At 36.4% G+C, this 24,929-nt stretch overlaps 2 protein-coding genes across 12 annotated transcripts in view; one reads left to right on the top strand and one right to left on the bottom strand.

Annotated features, from left to right (window-relative positions):
- The window catches only part of adcy2a (adenylate cyclase 2a), a 217,072-nt gene extending 194,586 nt beyond the window's left edge, over nt 1-22,486 (top strand). For both annotated transcript variants that reach the window (XR_012391974.1, XR_012391972.1), the window contains exon 21: nt 22,417-22,486. The gene's annotated coding sequence lies outside the window, so the exon portion shown is untranslated. The remainder of the gene's footprint in view (nt 1-22,416) is intronic.
- Nucleotides 1-24,929, bottom strand: part of dnah5 (dynein, axonemal, heavy chain 5) — a 242,680-nt gene that overhangs the window by 75,577 nt on the left and 142,174 nt on the right. For all 10 annotated transcript variants that reach the window (XM_073925786.1, XM_073925788.1, XM_073925787.1 and 7 more), the window contains 6 exons: nt 18,612-18,879; nt 14,671-14,902; nt 10,914-11,028; nt 9,253-9,429; nt 3,321-3,524; nt 337-516 (listed from right to left, as the gene is read on the bottom strand). In XM_073925786.1, coding sequence (XP_073781887.1) covers nt 337-516; nt 3,321-3,524; nt 9,253-9,429; nt 10,914-11,028; nt 14,671-14,902; nt 18,612-18,879 — 1,176 coding nt within the window. The remainder of the gene's footprint in view (nt 1-336; nt 517-3,320; nt 3,525-9,252; nt 9,430-10,913; nt 11,029-14,670; nt 14,903-18,611; nt 18,880-24,929) is intronic.

Raw genomic sequence — 24,929 nt, 5'->3', positions numbered from 1 at the left:
ATGTCAAATCAGCATCAAATCGACATCTTAAACGTGTGCAAAATTGAATACAGGACTGTCCTGTAACTGATTTATGAAATGTTTTTTGATGGCCATGTTAGATGTAAAATTGAAGGCATTTTTTGATGTAATTTTGACATCTTTTTGACATCAAGGTGCTGGGATAGCAACTACAGCTGGGATTTTGTAGTCTCTGAAAAGTAAAAAAGTTAACAAAAAATAAAAGATTAAATTATGATCAAAGACATGTAAACAACAATTTTCAGATTTAATTAGAGCCAGTTGGTAAAGAAAGCATTAAAACATGGCATGTAACATGTCAAAAAGTCATCTCACCTTCAAAGGAAGCACTTCTTTATTGATGGAGAAGAAGGCAGCCATTGCTTTAGTCCAGGAGCACAGCCCTGCAACATTTCCACACACCCTCTTGGCTGTTTCTATGTTATAGTCTACCATGTCAAAGTACGGAGAAAGAAATTCCACCACCTCTTCATTGATGGTGTCTTTGGGGAATTGCTAAAGCAAAAAAAAAAAGAGAGATAACAATAAAATTAAAAAGATGGAAGAGTTCAACTTTGCCACACAGGAGTTGTACTGAAAAGAACTTGTCAATCCATTTCGGAAATTATGCAAACCTAATGTCCAATCAATTAATCAACTAATTGACTTTTAGTTGATCATTTGGTATCAGAAGTGGCTTATATGAAAGGCGAAGGCCTCTAGATTACACTTATTTTACCATGATCATGCCTTGATTTTGAATTATTAAATTAGGACAGTAAGGTCTGACTTTGCTTAGACGAAAATCTTGTCACTTAGCAGAAAAATGCACAGTTTAGAATATAAAGTCATGTGGAAAAAGAATTAATTAATGTCTCAAATAACTTATTAATAAATCATCTGAAATGGCAACGAAGGTTTTCTTGCAGGACTCCCAGAGTTCATCAAGATTCTTTTTGATTCATCTCCAATGCCTTCTCCATCTTATCCCAGACATGCTCAATAATGTTTAACTCTGGTGACTGGGTTGGCCAATCCTGGAGCACCTTGACCTTCTTTGCTTTCAGGAACTTTGATGTAAAGGCTGAAGTATAGGGAGGAGCACTTTGTAATGTAATGGGCAGCACAAATGTCTTGATATCTCAGGCTGTTGATGTTGCCATCCACTCTGCAGATCTCTTGCACGCCCCCTTACTGAATGTAAACCCAAACCATGATTTTTCCTTTACCAAACGTGACGGATTTCTGTGAGAATCTTGTGTCCATGCTGGTTCTTGTAGGTCTTCTGTAGTATTTGTGATGATTGGGATGCAGATCAGCAGATGATTCTACCTTCTGCCACTTTTCCAAGTGATCAACTAGAAGTCAAGTAATTATTCGTTGCTCTTACAACTGGGATCGACAACAAGACTTTTGTCAGGTAGTGTATATAAATATATGTATGTTCTTTATAAATAGCCTTTTTATATCTAAAAAAAAATTACAGAGATTTGCTATAATTTCTTTTTAAAGCTTCACTATTTTCCAATTATTAGGCAAAATTTAAGTGCAAAAGTGCAGGTTTAAAATAACATTTTGACAACATAACAATCTGTACAGCAGAAACAGTAAATGTTGCTCTAGCATTTATGAATGAACATATTTATCTGTGAATGTGCCAATTTCCTGAGCTCTGTGCTGCCGATTGCCAGTGTGGGTGGCAAGCGTACAGTATGTCTTGTCTAATTATGTATATCAGGCATTCCGTACAGTATGTCAGCATATATCATTTATTTATTCATACGAATGGCAAAACTGTATTTTTAGCACCTATAACTGCAGTCTTCAGTGTCACACGATCCTTCAGAAATCATTCAATGATGGAATATGATGACTTAAAACATTATCAAGGATGAAACAGTTCTCAACCATAAGTAGAACTTATAATCCGGTCAAAAATTATTTTAATAAAAAAAAAAAAAAAATGCTGAGTTTCACACAATTACTCCATGTTGTCCCAATACTAATCAACTTAACATTTTTACAAACCTAAGTGGATTGAACTTAAAACAATACTTTTGTCCCAACAAAACAAGTACAAATTTAGTTGCTTCAACTCATTTTAAATGAGTTTAAGCAATAAGGAAAAGTCATTTTATGTATAAACCATTTTTTGAGTGTAAGGCTATGGCTCTCAATAGACTCCTCATTTGCTGCTTATTAACAGTTATTAAGGTAGTATTTTGGGTTAATGTATTGGGTAGGATTATGGATGTAGAATAAGATCGTTCAAAATATGCACTTTATAAGTACAAATAAACTAGATAAATGGTATGGCGCAATTTAAAATGAAAATGCAATCATCATTTACTTCTTTCAAACCTTTATGATTTCCTTTTGTCACACAAAGGAAACTACTTGGGCGAGGCAGTGGCGCAGTAGGTAGTGCTGTCGCCTCACAGCAAGAAGGTTGCTGGGTCGCTGGTTCGAACCTCGGCTTAGTTGGCGTTTCTGTTGCATGTTCTCACTGCCTTCGCGTGGGTTTCCTCCAGTTTCTCCCACAGTCCAAAGACATGTGGTACAGGTGAATTGGGTAGGCTAAATTGTCCTTAGTGTATGAGTGTGTGTGTGTGGATGTTTCCCAGAGATGGGTTGCGGCTGAAAGGGCATCCGCTGCATAAAAAAACTTGCTGGATAAGTTGGCGTTCATTCCGCTGTGGCGACCCCAGATTAATAAAGGGACTAAGCCGACAAGAAAATGAATGAATGAATGAGGAAACTATTTTGAAGGAGGCTGGAAACCTGTAACATTAACATTCATAGTATTTGTTTTTCCTACTGTGGAAGACAATGGTTACAGATTTTCAGCTTTCTTCAGAATATCTTGTTTTCTATTCAAGAGAAAAAGAAAACAAGTTTTAGAACCACTTGAAGGTGAGTAAATAATGTGTAAATTTACTTTCTGGCTGAAGTATCCTTTAATAACAGGCAAGTAATGAGCCACCAGTTAATAGTGAGACTTGGTACCTGTCAATGCTCTGCTAAATATAAAGTTCAGTACAACAAAATGTATTTAAAATAATTTTAATAATATGGAAATTATGCTATTTTATCATTTTTATTCTGATTCCTAAATGACAAAACATTTTATATAGGACTACAGTAGTAATCACAGTTAACTTATGTATTACCAGTACTACCATTGCAAGTACCAGTTCACTATTAAAAGCAGCTTAATACGACTATATCACTCTTTGTGGTCTAAGTAACCTTGCATAACCTTATATTCAATTTTACAATCAAAAGGGCAAAATAATGCACTAGATATTAACTTCTAGTACCTGTAAACTGCCCAGGAAGTTGCCAGCAGTCATGAGTTTGAGTGACTCTTGCCAGGAAGGCATGGTGCAGTTTTTCTCTGGATCAGTTTTCACTGTGTTCACTCTCCTCTGGAAGAGCAACAACACGCAGTCCATAATACGCATGATGAGGTGTGGTGGTCTACCCAGAGTTCGCACCGTGGCAATGTCTGATGGCTTTATGGTCTGGTAAAAGATAAATAGAAACAGAAATACACAAGTTTAATAAAAACCAAAACAGGGTATGTAAAGAAAAAAAGTGTAACCATTAAAGTATAGAGAGCTGTGAGTGAATATCTATCAAAACTGAGGTGTAAAATAGGAGGATTTAAATGCATTTGAAACTGGCTTTGGGAAACCACACAGTGTTTTTGTAAATGTCATTTTGTAATTAAAAATGTGTAAAACGTGTGATCCTGGACCAAAAGAGTCATAGGATTTATACATACTGATTCATAAGCTTTCCATTGATGTTTGTTTGTTCGTTCGTTCGTTCGTTCGTTCGTTCGTTCGTTCGTTCGTTCGTTCATTCATTCATTCATTCTCCTTCAGCTTAGTCCCTCTATTCATCAGGGGTCACCACAGCGGAATGGACCACCAACTGATCCAGCATATATTTTACACAGAGGATGCCCTTTCAGCTACAACCCAGTACACACTCATTCACACACATAAACTACGGACAAATTAGTTAGTTCAATTCAGCTATAGCGCATATCTTTGGACTGTGGGGGAAACCAGAGCACCTGAAGAAAACCCACGCCAACACGAGGAGAACATGCAAACTCCACACAAAAATCCCAACTGACCCTGCCAGGGTCTGAATCAGAGACCTCCCTGCTGTGAGGAAGACAGTGCTTCCCACTGCGCCACCGTGCCGCCCCACTAAATAACTACAGTAACTTTAATCGAAATGTATATGTAAATTGTACAGTGAAGGAAAAGTGAGTTATATTTGATAACTTGATTTAATTTTCCACATCAGGTGATCAATTTGAATGGGTTAAACTTAAAAATAGATTTTGCAACTTGTTGGGGTTACATCCCAATGTTGACAGATATGGTTTGGGTTTGTATGTTGAAGTGGGGATGTGGGGTTGGTTAGAGGCTGCTGCTTTCAGATGCCTGCTCGCTGTGAGAGCACCTACAGCAACCCTGCCATCACACTATCTATTTTTACATCCTCACAGGCAGCGTGCAATTACACCGAAACTGCAGGCACCGTAATGCCCCATGAACATCACACTTCTCTTATTTGCTAGGTTTCCATCCACCGATTTTAATGTGCATTTTAGGGTAGTGCACATTGGGTTGATATTGTCTAGCTACATTTTCATCCAAAGATGTGAATTAAACTGAAAATGGCAAAAATCATTTGTCAATAAAGCACTGATTCCATCCAATGAGTCAAACAGAACAAAATCAATAGCCTTTTCCCTTGTATAATAAATAGCTTGCATCTCAAAAAACAAAATGCAATGAATGCACTGCAGCTTTTAGGCTGAATTTATACTACATGTTTCAAGTGTCCCAATAAAAATTTTGTCCCATCATAAGTTACAGATCAGACATGGAAAAAAAAAAAATCACATGGATTCTGATTTACTCAGATCAGAATCAGGTCTTGTTTAAATGTGGAAATGTAACTGATAGGAATCAGATATGTGCCCTTGTGTCTACAGTGTAAGCAGGTAGTTCAGATTTTCACCTATAATTGCGAGTCGCATATGCCAACTTTAATGCTTTCATTTCGGAACAGATTTTTTGCATAAGTCTGAAACCTTAAATCTCATATACAAGGACAAAAAAAAAAAAAACTTATATTTTGCATGTAGCACAAGTTAATGCACTTAAGCATATTAACCAGAGAGAAAGAGAGTGAGTGTGAATGCACCATTTACCATGTTAACAATATAAACTACAACATGTATTCTTTGCAGTTTACTACTGTAATATGTACTGCATTGTGAATAATTTGAAAACCTTCACAGTAATTTACTGCATAATAGGGATTTACGATATTCTACTGTAATCAGAGTAATCAAGTACGGCTAGGTAAAGACAAAACTGAGACATTTAATGAATCAAAATAATTGGTTACTTTATTTTGATGGTCCGTTTGTTGAATTTAAGTTACATTGCATCTACTTTTCAACTAATTCTCATTAGATTGTAAGTAGACAGCTAGGTTGGGGTTAGGGTTGGGGATAGGATTAGTGTAAGTTGACATGTACTTGCTAAGTTTCTTATAATCAGTTAAATGTCTGTTTAGCAGCAGTTTCAACAGATATTAAGCAGATGGTCTACTTAAACTCAAAAAGTGTTACCAATTAAATAACATCTTGCACTTCGAAATGTATTTAAATAAGTTTGATGAAAGAAAGTGACTATTGTAAACCATTTAAAATTAATATATTAACAATAAATAATAATAAATACTGTTGTACATGATCTCGTCACTTGTTTGTTTGTTTTTTTAATTCAATAGTAAATACTAAAATAAAGGTTTTGTAGTGGCCGTGTGAAATGTAAATAAAGTACATTAAAAGTACTGTAAAAATTGTCATACTGTGAAATTAAAATGTAGTAAAGGGTATTTACCATAAAAATAAGTTGTGGGTTAAGACTACTGTAAAATGAAACTGCGGTAGCGCCTTGCTACTGTAAAACACACTTACAAGTAAGCTACTGTAAAGGGGCAGGTGTGGTAAATTGCTGGCAACAGTGCTGCCAGTAATTTACATCTAAATGTATTTTAGTCATTTAAGCAATGAATTAAACTGAAAATGGCATAAATCATTTGTCAATAAAGCACTGATTCCATCCAATGAGTCAAACAGAACAAAATCATGAGCCTTTTTCCTTGTTTAATAGCTTGCATCTCAAAAAACAAAATGCAATGAATGCACTGTGGCTTTTAGGCTGAATTTATACTACATGTTTCAAGTGACCAAATAAAAAAATTTGTCCCATCATATGTCACAGATCAGACATGGAAAAAAAAAATATCACATGGATTCTGATTTACTCAGATCAGAATCAGGCCTCGTTCATATGTGGAAATGTAACTGATAGGAATCAGGTATTTGTCCTTGTGTCTACAGTGTAAGCAGGTAGATCAGATTTTCACCTATAAATGCGAGTTGCATGCCATTACAAATTGTTGCAAATTATGCCAACTTTAATGCTTTCATTTCGGAACAGAATTTTCGCATAAGTCTGAAACCTTAAATCTCATATACAAAGACTGTACTGTGAAATTAAAATGTAGAAAAGGGTATTTCACTATAAAAAGATGTTGTGGTATAAGACTCTTTTATTGTAAAATGAAACTGCGGTAGCGCCCTGCTACTGTAAAACACACTTACAAGTAAGCCTCTGTAAAGGGGCAGGTGTAGTAAATTGCTGGCAACAGTGCTGCCAGTAATTTACATCTAAATGTATTTTAGTAATTTTAGCAATGTACACAGGAAAATCAAAATAGAAAAAAAAAATCTCATGAATAATGGTACACAATATGCATGAAGGGTGGCAGTGGTCAGGTGGAAAGTGAAAAGGTGAGATATGCTTATGGGTCATACCAGCGCTAACTCACCCCAATTCAACTTTTTGATTCAGTGGCTAATTTGTACATTTCGATATGATTTGTTCATCCCCGAATGATGGTTGAGTTTAGGGGTGGGGTTTGGTGCCACACCTCCTTTTAAAAATCGTACATTTGTGTATGACTAAACTTGTATGAATTTGTACAAATTAGCCACTAAAATGAGTGCCGCGGTGGTGCAGTGGGTAGCGCTGTCACCTCACAGCAAGAAAGTCGCTGGTTTGGGCCTCAGCTGGGTCAGTTGGCATTTCTGTGTGGAGTTTGCATGTTCAGCTGGAAAGGAATCCGCTGCATTAAACATATGCTGAATAAGTTGGCGGTTCATTCTGCTGTGGCGACCCCTGATTAATAAAGGGACTAAAGGCTGAGGAGCTCCAGATGGAAAATTTTGTTTTGTGTTTACCTTTGTTAACCTTTGTAACTGCTGTTTAAAGTTGTTGCACATCTGCTGGTTCCCGTCTCTGAATCAGTGAGTTTTAGCTACTTGTAGTGCTCAGAAAAAACAAAATACCCACGAAGAAACTCGACACAAAGGAACATAAAAACCTACTGCCAGCTAGCATTGACAGAAGGGTTATTGAAGAGCAAAAGAAACAGCACGCAGAACTGTAAACGCAAGGCAAGTGCCGTGGGTCACACTGATTACTCGAGGCAGTAGTACATTTACTTTTTCTTGTGAGATCAGGTTGGTCATACCTGTAAACCCATCCATTTCCCCCAATATTCTCTAAAGAAGCTTTTCAAAAGAATTAGTTTTTTTTTTAATTTTGTTTTAAAAGCACTTTGAAATAAATATAAAAACTGCAATTTTTCCTGCCTTACCATTAAAAAGTGTCATCACCCTTTCTATGCAACCTTCAAATCTATCAATTCATCTAACTGCGTATGACTGTCAGGCGCGTTCTATAGTGATAGAGAGATGCTGTTCTACAAACAGCTTTTGTGTATGCACTTTAGTAAAAGTACTGCAAAAAATGTCATACTGTAAAATTAAAATGTGGTAAAGGGCATTTTAAAATAAAAAGAAGTTGCAGTATAAGGCCGTTCTACTGTAAAATGAAATAGCGGTAGCACCCTGCTACTGGGCGAGGCAGTGGCGCAGTAGATAGTGCTGTCGCCTCACAGCAAGAAGGTCGCTAGTTCGAACCTCGGCTCAGTTGGCGTTTCTGTGTGGAGTTTGCATGTTCTCCCTGCCTTCGTATGGGTTTCCTCCAGGTGCTCTGGTTTCCCCCACAGGCATCCGCTGCGTAAAAACTTGCTGGATAAGTTGGCGGTTCATTCCGCTGTGGCGACCCTGGATTAATAATGGGACTAAAGGCTGATTTATACTTCTGCGACAAACGCCGGCGTATGCTACGCCCTTCGCCGTGGCCGTCGGCGTCACTGACGTGCACCTCTCAAAAAATGTAACTACACGTCGCAACGACGCGTTGCGCAAGCTCTGTGATTGGTCGGCTTGGTAGCGCTGACGAGTCTGGGCCGGACCGAGAGCCGCGCGAATGGCGCGAGTGATTGTTTACAAGTGTGGAGTCCTGTGAAGGAGCTCCGGATGGAAAGTTTTGTTCTGTGTTTACCTCATGGTTAAAGTTGTTGCATGTCCGCCGGTTCCTGCCTCAAAATAAGCGAGTTTAAGTCACTTGTACATCCAGGAAGTGTTCAGGAAAAGCAAAACAGCAGCGAAGAAACTCGACACAGAGGAACATTTAAACCTTACTGCCCACTAGCGTTTCGGAAGTGCTATTGCAGACCAACAAAGACAGCGTGCAGAAGTATAAATGCACAGCTATGCGCGTTGCATGCGCCGTGGGTTACGCCGGTCACTTGACGCAGAAGTATAAACCAGGCTTAAGCCGACAAGAAAATTAATGAATGAATGAATGAATGACCCTGCTACTGTAAAACACATTAGCAGGTAAGTTACAACAGTGCTGGCAGTAAGTTACCGCTAAAATACGATAAAATATCTAACAGTGTGTGCACAGGTTGTACAAAAAAATCCCGAGCATCAGATGCCTTTTTCAAACTCAAGACAACATGACTGCAATTGTTATTGCATGCAGTGTCTTCTGCTCTGACTCACGATGCATTTTAATGCACAAAAAAAGGTTTCCTTCTAGTAAAAACTTTAAATAAAATTACTGATATACTGCACTCGTTTCCCAAAAAGTGAGGACTTATTTCTGTTGAACACACACAATATAGAAACAGTGCTTTATTTTCAAATGATTTCTGTGATGTTCTAATGTTGCGCATTATTTAAACTATTATGAAGTAATATCAGTCGTGTAATGGGTTTTTATTGTTCCTGACCTGCAGTGCTGCCTCAGCCTCTTCTAAAGCAGGTCTGGCTGCCTCCAGTTTCTCTTCGGCAATGGCCTTGTCCGCAGAAATGCTGTCAACTATAGCCTGCGCTTTATCTTTGACTTTTTGCACTTCCACTTTGACCTTTTCGGCGGCTTGAGCCTTGACGGTCACCTCCTTCAGCACCTGAAACAAAAATGAGAAAAGAAACGAAAATGCTAATATCAGTGTTGTCATTTCAGCAGCACGTCATGGTGTAATACAGAGTCTGAGGTTATTCATTTATCCTCCTAATGTTTCAGAGCTCAGTATTGATCTTTGCTTAGCCCGTGACTGGAAGGCAAGTCTTTTATCTAGTGGATACTTGATTGCTCTGCGCAGCATGCTGAATTTCATTAAGAACAAAACACAATGGAATATATTTTTGATACTTTTATAAGAAAAAATACATGGTGTGCAATACTATACTGAAACAGAGCAAGCTCAATCATTCATTCATTTTCTTTTTGGCTTAGTCACTTTCTCAATCTGGGGTCACCACAGCAGAATGAACCACCAACTCATCCAGCATATGTTTTACACAGCGGATGGCCTACAAAACAAGTTACAATCACTTAATTTTACGATAAAACTAACTTATTAACAGTTTATATTTTTAGCTTCAAAAACTACTTATTTGCTGCTTATTCATAGTTAGTTAATGTAGTAGTTGGATTTAGGTATTGGGTAGGATTAAGAATGTAGAATAAGATCATGCTTTTAAAGTACAAATCAACAAATAAATTCAACTCTTAGTACTAGACAGGTAATAAGCCAGTAATAGTGTGATTCATTACTTAAACTAAAATGTTACTGTATACTGTAATAAAAAAAGGTGGATTTTTAGATAACGGGAGGTTTCCGTTACATTAAAATGCTTCTGTGTACGCGCAAATGTAGTGCAACTCAGCACCGAGATCTATTTTCTGAGCCTGTCTAATGAGAGAGCTCTTATAATTTGAGTGGAGTGCAGTTTAATTAGCACTGGTATTTTTAAATGGCAGTGGTTGCTTTTTTAAGGTGAGAAATCTGTGATTGCATCAGTTCTGACAAGTTACTGCACAGCAAGCTACAATGATGCAAATCTGATTGAACTATATATGAAGAAACACTAAGCTAGAAATTATTTTTGCTAATAAAGAGCCGTGTTGAGAGGCATGTTTTATTGAGCATTTGGGGAATGAGAATTCATTTTAGAAATTATTAATTACTAAGAGAATTGTCATAACATACATTATGCATGCTCTCCCCGAGCATGCAGTACAGGTTATAACTACAGGCATGTAGTACATTATTATTATTTTTTTGGAGAAATATCTGCTTTGTCATTTTTCCTTAGGACTCAAACCTATCAATATCTAAGTAATAAGCTGTTGCACTCTTGTTCCTGTACAGTACAGAATTTCATTTTTCAGATGATGACAGAATCAATCATATATGGAGGGAAGTGGACAGGGGAGACACATATAGGAGCCTTAACTGACCTGGGCATAGAGAGAGAGTTCTGTTGCCCTTTCCGATTTAATAAATGATACAAGCCACTTTAAAATAGTTAGAAATGCAAATAATTTTAGGAGACATGCAATAATTATCAAACACGTACAGTGATTGAATTCTGCATGCTTATTTACCATATCAGCCTTCGCATTGGCTATTTGAAGCTCTTTCTCCTTAACCTCCAGCTCTTTGCTGAGAGCAGCAACAGATTCAGATGCCTCCTTGAGTTTCTGGAGCCCGGTGTTCATCCTATTGAAAGAATACACCATATACTTATCTATATACAGTATACAGTTGACAATAAAACATTTCAAATGTTTTCCAAGTGCTGTTTAACAGAAAAGAGTTTTTTTCAGCCCATTTCTAAACATAATTTTTGTAATACAAAATAAGGTCCCACTTTATTTTAAGTGTCCTTAACTACTATGTACTTACATCAAAAAATAAATACAATGTACTTACTGTGTTTATAATGTATTTGAGAACACTTGTGGTGCTTTGTGGAACAAAAATAATAACTAATTACTATTTTTATAACTGACTTTGCCATTTTCTTAGCCAATATGACACAATGTTCTACTTATTTTGCAATTAAAGTGCTATTTAGATTTAAAGCAAACTAGGCTAATTAGGTTAACTAGGAAAGTTTGTTTAGGCGTGTCATTGGAAAACAGTGGATTTCTTAAACTTTAAATATATATATATATATATATATATATATATATATATATATATATATATATATATATATATATATATATATATATATATATATATATATATATATATATATATATATATATGTATTTATTCTCTCTCCATCTTCTCCATGACATGGTCAATAATGTTCATGCCTGGTGATGGCTGGACAATCATGGAGCACCTTCACCTTCTTTGCTTTTAGGAACTTTGATTCGGAGGCTGAAGTATGAGAAGGAGTGCTATCCTGCTGAAGAACTTGTCTTCTCCTGTGATTTATAATGTAATGGGCAGCACAAATGTCTTGATACCTCAGGCTGTTAATGTTGCCATTAAGTCTGCAGATCTCTCACATGCCCCCATACTGAATGTACCCACAAACCATACATTTTCTTTTTCCAAACTTGACTGATTTCTATGAGAATCTTGGGTCCATGTGAGTCAACAGATGATTCATCAGAAAAATCAACCTTTGTGTAGATTATCTACCTTCTACTCTTCCAAATGATCAACTAGAAGTCAAGTTATTATTTGCTGCTCTTACAACTGGGATCAAAGACTTTTGTCAGGTGTACAATAATTTGCCTAATACCCTAACTTGCATAATTAACCAAATTAATATGGGTAAGTCTTCAAATGTCACATTAAGCTGAATACTAATATCTTGAAAATATCTAGTAAAATATTATGTACTGTCATCATGGCAAAGACAAAGGAAATCAGTTTAGCGGTGTGTAGAAAAAATATCTCTGTTAACAGAAATTGGGAAAAAACACCTATTTTATAAGTAGCTCAAAACATGGAACTATTTTGTTTAAAATTAGTTTATTAGTATCATAGAAGGTTTGCACTCAATACAGTAATTTATTAAATGAACAATAGGAGAAAATAACAGTTTGGTGTGACCTTTCGATGAAGGCTCATGGCCGAAACATTTGATTTATTTTTATTTTTTTTGGACGATTGCTTCACCCTTAATAAGTTGCTTCACACTTATACTGTATATGACCGGGTATTTGAGAAGTGACAACACCACATCGCTGCATATCCCAATTGCTATTACTTGTTATGACAGTAGAACACATAGGGAAATTCTCCAGACTCCATAGTCACAGGAGAATCCAATTAAATGAACTGCACCTACTGATAGTGCTGTTTATTAGGATGCACTGTTTGAGAGGTTTTAGCTCCTAGTTTAGTGAATAAATTATGCAAAGTTAGATAAAAATGCAAGTGCACACATAAAGTGTGTGCACAGCACATTTTCCTATCTTGTGATAGATTGTGTAGGACGCAGCAGATTATCCGAGAAACTTTGTCGGGATTTTAAAGCATCACATCACAGCATCCAATCCACCATCTCCTTTACAAAGCCAAATAATACGTTTTTTTTTGTTTTACTTTTTTTAAAGAAATACTCTACAGATTCATTTAATTAAAAAGTAAGCAGCAATTTAATTCAAATGTACAAAGCATTTTCTGTTTAACAGAAAAAAAAAGTTGGTAACACTTTACAATAAGGTTCATTAGTTAATGCATTTATTAACATGAACTAATCATAAACAACACATGTAAAACATTTATTAATCATAATTGAACATTTACTAATGCATTAATAACATCCAAGTCCATGCTTGTTAACGTTAGGTAATGCAACATGAGTTAACATGAACTCACAATGAACTACTATATTTTCATTAACTAACGTTAACTAACATTAAGAAATACAGTAGTAAATGTATTGTTCATTGATTGTTCATGTTAGTAAATGCATTAATTAACATTAACTAATGAACCTTATTGTAAAGTGTGACCAAAAAGTCAATAAAAAGAAACTTTCAAAATTGTATAAACAGTCACGTCCATAAATATTCAACCCAAGCTCATTCTGAAAACGTAGCCCCACGGATGCTTCTGGAGACCGCAATTTATGTGGCCGGAGGTACGTGCATTTTGTTTTTTCAAGCGAATGCTACAGGGCGGAGTGACGCCGCTCCTCTTCTTCGCGTTCATCGGCTGGGCTGACAGCTCACCTCCGTGTGGAGGGCTTTCCCGCCGCAACCAGTTTGTCCAGTTAGCTTACGTTGGCGAAGAAGAGGCCCGGAGGAGGAGGAGCCGGCCGCAGGGACGACTGGTTTCGAGTCTGGGAAAGAGCGGTTCCAGAAATCAGGTAAGACAAAAAACAGAATCCAAAAAATAAAGCAAACGAGTTTATAACGGGGCGAGAATGCGGTGAAATCCGACAGTGGAATCTGGTGGCTTTTTACGCGAGAACAGCGTGGGCGCGAATGGCGCGCGCACGTGAGAGGCATTTAAGACGTGAAAAAGCGCACACAGTGGCCTCTCCCGGATTCGCAAAAGACAAAAACTGCAAAAATACGTACCTCCTGGAACGTATTTCACGGTCTCCAGAAACGTTCGCGGGACTACGTTTCCAAAATGAGAATAAATATTTGTACATAGACACAGTTCTTACATCTTAAATTTGAAATGAAGGGAACAATGTGTGCCTCTACAAACTGTCAGCTTTAATTTGAGGGTATTAACATCCAAATCAGGTAAACGGTGTGAGAATTACAACTGTTTGCATATGTGCCTCCCACTTGTTAAGGGACCAAAATTAATTGGACAATTGCCTTCTCAGCTGTTCCATGGCCAGGTGTGCGTTATTCCCTCATTATCCAAATTATAATGTGCAGCTTGTAATTGGGTCAATTCCAAGTGTGCTATTTTCATTTGGAATCTGTTACTGTCAACTCTCAAGATGAAGTCCAAACAGCTGTCACTATCAGTGACAACTGTTTGTAATTCCTACAATGTTTGTTATTCCTAAACTGTTCACCTGATTTGGAAGTAAATACCCTAAAATTATGGCGGACAGTCTGCAGTTAAAGCATATCTTGTTTGTTTCATTTTAAATACGTTGTGTTCGTATATAGAGCCAAAAATGTAAAAATTGTCTCCCAATTATGTCCCAATATTTATGGACCTTGCTGTATATAAACTACTTTCATCCAAACTAAAAAGGAATATGGCTTTCTCCAGAAATAAACAATATGGTAGGAAATGTCCATGTCTGTAAAAAATCACTTTCAAAGGAAAATTTCAATGGAGGGCTAATAATTTTGTAAAACTGTATGGACTTCATTTATTAATGCAAGCTCTTGTAATTGTATTTTTGCTTATACTGACCTGTCAGCGAGAGTCTGGACCTCGGAGTGCTTCTCTTTGTAGATGGTCTTGTAGTCATGGATGAAGGACAGGTAGGATTTGGGTGTGACATGCGTGGAACGTCGATACCTCTGAAAATAATCTGCACACTTTTCTGCCACCCCATCCTGAAAAGAGCCCATGCACTGAACCACTTCACTCTTTACCTCCAATGTGCAATCAATGTCATACGTGGACAGGAAGTGTTCTGACACTGCAGCAAAAACAAACAAAAATACATTTTTGTCTTATTTTTCTGCACAATACACTCTGACCATAGACCACAAAACCATTTATAACTGTCAAATTGTTTTTTTAATTAAGATTTATATGTCATCTAAATGTTGAATAAACACACTTCTCATGCATAGTTTGTTAGGTAAAGACAAAATTTGGTTAAGATTTGAAAATATGCATTTTGAGGGTTCAAAAAAAATATATAAAAATAAATAAATAATAAATAAATAAAATAAATAAAAATAATAATAATAATAATAAACGGAGACTGGAAAATGCAACGCAGGCTCATTGGAAATATGTGTCCAGGGCTACACTTTTAAGGAGCGGAGAAACATATCCCCTGGACTATGTGTTCTTGTAATTTTGTTTTCACAAATCCACTAGATTCACAATCTCAAATACGTTACTGGGGCAATGGTTTCACTTGTCGTGTCATGTAAATCTACTAGAGGCTGCTGTGCACATTTCTTGTCCATTTCAACATCCTTCTGGCGCACATCGATAAGAGAGGCAGGTCAGCTTGTCGTCGTGCATATATCAGCTTGATATCAACTGACCCACAAACCCCCTTCCCAAAAAACCCTGCCGATAGTTTTTTCAAAGGCAAACTAAAACATACAAGCCATACTTTTACCATAGTATCACACTGCTCTTTTTTTGGGAAACACCCGTTGGTTCCACTCCACCTCCCAAGTCTGGTGCCATTCATGGTGAGATATAATTTTTCACACAAAACACAGCCATTATGTACCTCGAGGCACATATTTCTCAGTTCTCAATAATGTAGTCCTGGGCACCTTTTCCCAATGAGCTTGTGTTGGTAAAATATATGCCCGGGGCTACATCTTCTTCCACTAGAAGTCACTGTGTACATTGTTGACAATGTTGCTATTGTTGCAATGTTTTATCACATGTGCCAATTCTCTAAAATCCACCAGAGGCTGCTGTGTACATTTCTTGTCCATTTCTACATCCTTCTGGCACGCGTCCATGAGAGAGGCTGGTCGGCTTGTCTTGCGTGTATAAGTTTGCTATCAACTGACCCACTCACTCCTTTTTGCCTACTGACCGATTGTGTTTACAGAAGCATACTAGAAAAGAAAATCCATCAAAAACAGGTAAACAAACCCTAGTCTGCTCTCCGTCCCAAGTCTGATGCTGTACAAGGTGAGCTACTGAGCAAACTGACCACACTGAAAAAGCCGTCCAAACAGAGATAATCACCGGTGTAGCATGAAAAGAAACATAATTTGTCAATGGCATCATACCACCTCAATGTGTTCGTTTATCAAACAAACATCAGCCAGATGTAGCCCCAGGGACATATTTTGCTTTGTATACATATTTTACTTTATATACATTTTCTTAGATATGCTGTTTCACTGTTTCCAAAAGCACATACTATATCCCCAAATGAGCCAGTGTTGAAAACATCTAAATACTGTGTATCAAAAAGAAATAACATAATTTTAGAAAAATGTCAAAAAAAATATTTTTAAATGTGTCTAAAGTATATATTAGTATATATTACCAGTGCAAGTCAATAATCAAAATTGAGTTTTAATATATAAAGCTACATTGAACATGATCTTTTCTTAATATTCATATAAATTTAAGCATTAAAAAATCTATAATTTTGATCCATAAAGTGTACCTTTGCCTATTACCAAAAATATACCTGTGGAACATAAGACTGGTTTTGCGGTCCAGGATCACATCTAACTGTTTATCTAGCTATGGCAATAAGCATGTTTATTTTGCAATAACTGATTGCTGTGATGCTTTTTTTTCATTCTCTCTCAGTATGTTTCAATTATTGTTTGACGCTCAACTGCATTAACCTTTCTGTTCTTTCAAAACAATGTTTTCTACATTGTGATTAAATTGCTTGAGGAAAATAGTGTGCCATTCCTAAATTACTTATTTTCTGCATGCTAAACAGTTCAGGCACTCTAATTTATGTGGACAGTAATTCATGCTGGTTATTTTTAGAATAGCCAATTAGAGTAAAATTTTATTTTAAGGTGTTCTCATTACACTTGTTCCATGTACTATCTCTAAACTCACATACACATACTATTCTTTCCATATAATAATTACATGTAATTAAATAATTAATTAATTTGATTTACTAGTTACAGTAAATGGATAATTACTCTGTAACAAGGTTCTAGTCAAGAGTTACAAACTTATTTATAGCCAAAAAATCTTAGTTTTTTTTTTTTTTTTTTTTTTTTACGAATACAGGTAGGTTCAGATTGTGTACGATTTTTAGGATTGTTTTAGAATTATTTGTATTTTTTCTTACCTAGTAAAGCTTAAGGTTAGGTATTTTCCCAGCAAATGTAGGTTAATCACAATAAGATACATAATTTAAGACCAGCATTGTATATTTAAGACTTTGTTTTATCCGTAATAACCTGTTAAAGTTAGTTTTCATGTTAAAAAATGCTCAATCCCTTTCTTACATTTTTTGATAATACATTCCATTGTGTTTTGTTGCAGTGCGCTACAGAATCTTGGTTTCAATACAAAAACAATATTATTTAGCTTTTTATAAGGAAAAAATTCACCTAATTTTGGCGCCCGTGTGTGTGTGTCTATATATATATATATGTGTGTGTATGTAAGTATGTATGTATGTATGTATTTAACATGTATGTATGTAAGTATGTTTATCTTAATGCCAAATAATAATAACTTGTAAAGCATCTTGTAAAACTTTTTAAATTATTTGTTTTCTCAAAACGGATTCACAACTAAAAATTAAATAAAAACTATTTTGTTTTTAAAACTAAATCTTTACCTAATTTGACTGCTGGACTGCTCCATGATTGGGGGTGGGAGAACATTTGCGATGTAATAAACAAAAAACTCATTTTTTTTAGACCCTCATCATACAAAATCTAATAGAAAATGAGATTATATATAATGTATAGGTATAATTAATACTTCTATGTATTTATTTGGGGGTCCTCAGATTTCCTGGGGCCATAAGCGGCTGCTTACCTTGCTCATCGGTTAAATCTGCTCCTGTATATATAGTTGAAGTCAGAATTATTAGCCACCCTTTGAATTTTTTTCTTTATATATATATATATATATATATATATATATATATATATATATATATATATATATATATAWTTTTTTTTTTTTTTTCCAAATGATGTTTAACAAAGCAAGTACATTTTCACAGTATGTCCAATAATATTTTTTTCTTCTAGAGAAAGTATTTGTTTTATTTCGGCTAGAATAAAAGCAGTTTTTAATTGTGTAAAAGCCATTTTAAGGTCAAAATTGTTAGCCCCTTTAATATATATATATTTTTGATAGTCTGCAGAACAAACCATCGTTATACAATAACTTGCCTAATTATCCTGACCTGCCTAGTTAACCTAATTAACCTAGTTAAGCCTTTAATTGTCACTTTAAGCTGAATAGAAGTGTCTAGAAATATATCTAGTCAAATATTATTTACTGTCATCATGGCAAAGATAAAATAAATCGGTTATTAGAGATGAGTTATTAAAACTATTATGTTTACTATTGTGTTATACAGAACTTGGGGAAAAATATGTATATATAATTTTTGATATATACAGTATTAGGGCATTACAATCCTCAGCTTATTTTAGTGTTCTCCCTGGACCTCCTTGGGACTGACATTTCAAATGACTGACCTGCAATCAGAGCATCTTTGGGCCAACGGCTAAACCAGTCCATGGTGCATCCTGAAATGAGAGCAGGAAACTTCAAAGCCCGATTACGAAACCTCTCCCCGACTGGAGAGAAGCACAGAACCACGTGGAGGTTCTGCCTCACTCTGCTCATAAAATACTCATGCAAGTTTTCATTCGTGGGCGGTCGCCGTGGAAACTCCCGCTTCATGACTGGAATGAGGTCACTGATAATCTCGTCAATCTCATCTCGAGCAAACAGATTGGACACCTGTGGCAGACAGAATAATTCACACCTCGTTAGATTAAAAATAATCCTGGCATAATCTAGACATAATGGCATACCTGAGGAGGGGGAACAAATTATTTTAAGGAGAAGACATTTAAATGCATATTAAATGAACTATGAATCACTTAAGAAATGGTTCACGCTAATGTAAAAAAAATCGTATAAATTATTCATATTCACATCATTGCAAATCTGAAGGAGATATTCTAAAGTGCAAAAGATGCCATTGCACTTTGGTAATCGCTGGGGCCAGACGGAATCTGCAGACGTTTTTTGCTATTTCTGCAGAGAATTTTGGTAAACATCTGCGGATTTCTGCGGAATTATTTTGGGAGTTTAATAACTAAAACCTTAATATGTGAAATAAAAAATAATACCTTTTAAACTTTATTTAATGTTTACAATGCAAATCCAAGTAGATTCACTTTATTTGGTGGTAAATAAAGCAAGTTTGTCATATATTATCTCTACTAAAAGACAGAAAATATGACTTTCCAAACAGCATTGTACCTAAATCAGATGAACATTTTTATATTAGTCTATAATATTACTATAATAATTTAAAAACTGAATAAATATAGATTTACACACATTTACTCAAGTAAATAAACAGAATTAATGATGGGCAAAATATCTGTGAAAATCTGCAGAATTCTGCAGGCGCAGATTCCATGTGGGCCTGGTCATCGGATGATTAATATGCAGACAAGTGATAATTATAGCAGTGATAATTATAATTTTTCCTCATTTTTAAATGGACAGTTTATCCAGAACTGAAAATTCTGTCATTATTTACTCATAATTCACATGTTTAAAATCTATTTTTTCTTTCTTATGTTTAACACAAAAGTCCTCCATTGTATTTGTTTTTTTCTACTATTAAAGTTTCTAACATTCATTCATTCATTTTCCTTCAGCCTAGTCGCTTTATTCTTCAGGGGTCGCCACAGCGAAATGAACCGCCAGCTTATCCAGCATATGTTTTAAGCAGTCAGTACTGGGAAACAGTACTATTTTAGTTTATTCAATTCAACTATATTGCATGCCTTTGGACTGTGGGGGAAATGGGAGCATCTGGAGGAAACCCACGCGAACATGGGAGAAAATGCAAACTCCACACAGAAATGCCAACTGGCCCAGCCAGGACTCAAAAGAGCAACTTTCTTGCTGTTGGGCCACAGTGTCAACCACTGAGCCACCATGTCATCCACATTTTCTTTTGTGTATAACAGAAAAAATCTCCTAAAAGTTTGAATTGGACCCTTGCGTGAATTCCAGAATGTAGACTGGATGTCTGTACCAGCGAGTGCAATTTGACGTATTTGAACTTTCAGCATTAATTCATGAGAAACACTTGCAAGTCTTTCCAGACCACCAATCAGCGCGCTCTATTGTGCATGAGATGCAGCTTCATTAATATGCATGATAGCTCTGAAGACTGTACTTACCTGTTTTTACTTGTTACCTGTTTACCTGTTTAGACAGCATAGAGACGCCACGTTGTGATGCCAACCGTAATTAAAACAAGTGAAAGAGGAAGAATTGTTTGGAGACACTGGTCGTCAGAGTTGCATTTAAAAATGTGCTGCAACAAAGGTTTTGTACTCAATTCCCGCTATGAGAGTGCAGCTGGTCTGATAACACGTGACAAAAATATGTTTCATTCATTCATTCATTCATTTTCTTGTCAGCTTAGTGCCTTTATTAATCTGGGGTCGCCACAGCGGAATCAACCGCCAACTTATCCAGCGTGTTTTTACACAGCGGATGCCCTTCCAGCCGCAACCCATGTCTGGGAAACATCCACACACACATTCACACACACACACACACACACACACACACACACACACACACACACACACACACACACACACACACACACACACACACACACATTTACACACTATGGACAATTTAGCCTACCCAATTCACCCGTACCACATGTCTTTGGACTGTGGGGGAAACCAGAGCACCTGGAGGAAATGTGGAGCACCTGGAGAAGAATATGCAAACTCCACACAGAAAGGCCAACTGAGTTGAGGATCAAACCAGCAACCCAGCGACCTTCTTGCTCTGAGGCAACAGCACTACCTACTGTGCCACTTGTTCGCCCTAAAAATATGTTTTTAAGGAAATTCGCATCTGGAAATGGTAAAATCCTCACTTGCTGCTTATCTTCTTTTGCAAAAGACGCAGCTCCAGTTGGTGTTAATTGTCCTGTCTCTACAGATTTGGTAAGTGTGCGATCAATCACATGATCCTCTTGAAATTAGTTTATAAATAAACATCATTTAAAAAAACTCCCAGAAGGACTACAAATGGGTTAGTGAATGGCTGTAACTTGGCATTTTGTTTCACTTATGTTTGGCTAAAGTACTTCTGCTGATTTAACATATCTTAATTTTTTAAAAATATTTTTTATCCTTTGTTGTTTTTATTTCTTATACTTGTTTCTTTTATTCTCATTTATGTAAAGCACTTTGAATTAGTATTGTGTTTGAAATGTGCTATATAAATAAACTTGTATGACAGAGCAGCTAAAAAAGCTAGCTGTCAAGTCTTATCCTGCATGTTCTTCTCTCTTTACAGAATCCTGGTTAACAACATGCACTAAACTCCATTTGTTATCGCTTCTGTCTTCCACATTGACGCAGCAGTCTCGCCTCATCAGTTTCCCAGCTAAACTCTGCAATCCTCAGCTCAACCGAGGGCTTGTCTGTTTCATTAATATTCTTGAGCAGGGCCATCTCTCCCCAGGTCCTCGAGTGCACTTCTCTTGTGCAGTCAAGTCTCTTTATATACTTAACAGTATGATTAATGAAATAACAGCCTTCACCAAATCCCACTGACTAAAAAAAAACTCTTCTGTGACTTTATGTCAGCCTAAAATATCCAAAGAGGAGCATAATAATAGCCAGTTCTTCTCGAACCCCATTATTTATTCAGGAGATGGTGAGAAAGACACATTGGAACAGTGTTAATTAAACACTGATTTGTAAAGCTCTTTATTCCTCCTGGTGCTTATTCTCTTATCTTCCCTGTGGCTACCTGCTCACTTGCTTTCTTACACTTTAAGCAGTTAACCCTAAGCAGCCTCAGCTAATTATTATTTAGCAGATAGTTCTGGCTGGACTCGTCTTTAATTAGTCCAGTGACCATTCCCAATTTTGACTGTGTTTGAAAATACTTTTTTTTAGCAAGCATATGTATTTAAAGGGCACCTATGATGAAAATAAACTCTTGGACAGAACTGTCTGTATGTATAGTGTGTCCACTGTCAAATTAGACTGATAAAAACCCAACATGTCTCTTACTGACGAAAAAATAGGACCCAAATTCCAGTGATTTTGAGGCCAACCTCAAAGTGACGTAGGAGTGTGGTTTTCCCCACCCACCAAATTGATTGACACGGTGCCATGTTTGATTAATAACATGTATACACAAGTCCACAGAACATTTTTTTGCAAATAAACTGGGATTAAAATATTTGTTGGAACTCTCTGTGATTTTTATAAGTTTTTTTTTAATTACTTTTTAAATTAATATTTTAAAGTAAAATTTTTAATTCTATAAGTAAAATTGCCAACCCAAGCTCATTCTGGAAACGTAGCCCCGCGGACGTTTCTGGAGACCGCGATTTACGTGGCCAGAGGTTTGTTTGGTTTTTTTTTCGAGCGAACGCCGCGGGGCGGTGTAGCGCCGCTCCGCCCCTCCTCTTCGCGCTCGCCCGGCCGACAGGTCGCCTCCGAGTGGAGGGCTTTCCCACAATCAGTTCGACCGCCTAGCTCACAGCGTTGCGTCGGCGGAGCGGAGGCCCCGGAGGAGGAGGACGAGTCGGAGCCGGCCGCGGTGGACGACGACCGGGATCGAGTCCGGGGTACGGCGGGTTCCGGAAATCAGGTAAGACGAAAAACGGAATCCGGAAAATAAGGGCGAGAACGCGGCGGGATCCGAAAACGCGGTCGAGATCGAAGACGGGGGCTTTTGCTTTTTTTTTTTTTTCGATCCGGCGGCTATTGGCGCGAGAACGGCGCGGGCGCGAACGCCGCGCGCTCCCGAGAGGCGCCCGCCCGAGACACAAAAAAGCGCGCACAGCGGCCTCTCGCGGATCCGCGAAAACAAAAAAAAAACGCTCGAATACGTACCTCCCGGGACGTAAATCGCGGTCCGCAGAAACGTCCGCGGGGCTACGTTTCCACAATGAGCCCGGGTTGAAAATTGCTATCTAATTCTTAACAGCTATGTTCACCATAGCCGCATGGTGTCAGCAGGGCCGGATTAACGTAAGGGCTATTTGGGGCTGAAGCCCCAGGCCCCATGAAAAAAGGGGGCCCTTGATTGGCTAAAGAGTTCATTTGCGATGTGATGCGAGAAACGCCTCTTTGCATTATGCTTTCTATGGTCAATAATGTAAAGTATTCTTTTTGGTTTGCTGCTGTTCAAAAACAGTGACATTGGTGCTAAACTGGGGCTCAGAGTGGCTGTAGCCCAATCAAAATATTGAATAGCTCAGTTTTAGTCACCCATAAGGGTGATCAGATGTCCCAATTTTCCCAGGACAGTTCCTTATTCCGGCACTATCGAGAACCGCCTAATCAAAGGTAGATTAACCAAGCTTGTCATAGAGCAATAAATAAAATTCTTACAGTCTTCATCATTGATACACTTGTACATACTGTCTAGTAACAGAAGCTGGGATAGGCGGAATCATACTGAATAGACTCATAACTAACGGCGGTTACAGCTGGACTCAAACCGGCGCACACTCGCAAAATCTTCCTTCACACAATAAAACCGAGACAATGTGCGAACAAATCAAATAGCCTACACAAGGAGTTATCAAAATATCCATCGTTGTGGAGTATCTATCTCAAGTAAATGCACTCGGTTATGTTTTACAGTAAGTCTAACTGAACTAGTTAAAATGCTAACTTTTTTCATGAATGTTTACTTTGCCCCTTTTATGAAAATGACAGTAATAATATGGAGCAAGAAAAAATGGCGCTGACTTTCATTAGACAATATAGCTGATGTAAAAATAATAAATAAAATAAAATAAGGATGCTAGCCTTCTGTAACTGTAAGCTATTTTGGGTATTTGAAGCATGGATATTAAAGATATTATACCATTAGGGATTTATGGTCATCTAAAGTTCTAAAGAACATTTTTAAAGATAAACACCTATTTAAAGTATTTATTATAAGGCACTAATTTAGGAAGCATTGCACATATTTTTGTTTTCTTGATTTTTGCAGCCTGTTTGAACTTTAAAGTTCATATTGTGTCATTACTTTGTGTCATTACTTATTACATATTACATATACTTAATATAATTAATACTTATTACATATACTTAATATATCTAATAATCAAATATAAATCAAATTGTAGAACATTAGATGATAACATTAATTAGTAAATTATTAATAATAATAACAATAATAAAAACAACAACAATATATATATATATATATATATATATATATATATATATATATATATATATATATATATATATATATATATATATATATATATATATATATATATATAGTTGAAGTCAGAATTATTAGCCCCTTTTTATTTTATTTTATAAAATATTTCCCAAATTATGTTTAACAGATCAAGGAAATTTTCACAGTATGTCTGATAACATTTTTTCTTCTGGAGAAAGTCTTATTTGTTTTATTTCAGCTAGAAAAAAAACTGCTTTTAATTTTTTAAAAACCATTTTTGGGACAAAATTATTAGCCCCTTTAAGCTAATTCTTCTTTCGTTAGTCTACAGAACAAACCATTGTTATAGAATCATTTAATTAATTACCCTAACCTGCCTAGTTAACCTAATTAACCTAGTTAAGTCTTTAAATGTCACTTTAAGCTGTATGTGTATGTGTATGTGTGTGTCTTGAAAATTTTGAAGTAAAATATTATTTACTATTATCATGGCAAAGATAAAATAAATCAATTATTAGAAATTAGTTATTAAAACTATTATTTTTAGGAATGTGCTGAAACAATCTTCCCTT

This window comes from Danio rerio, chromosome 16 (genome assembly GCF_049306965.1).
Source record: "Danio rerio strain Tuebingen ecotype United States chromosome 16, GRCz12tu, whole genome shotgun sequence".
Classification (NCBI taxonomy): Eukaryota; Metazoa; Chordata; class Actinopteri; order Cypriniformes; family Danionidae; genus Danio; species Danio rerio.
Note: the sequence above shows the minus strand (reverse complement) of the source record. Positions and strands in the feature narration are given on the sequence as shown.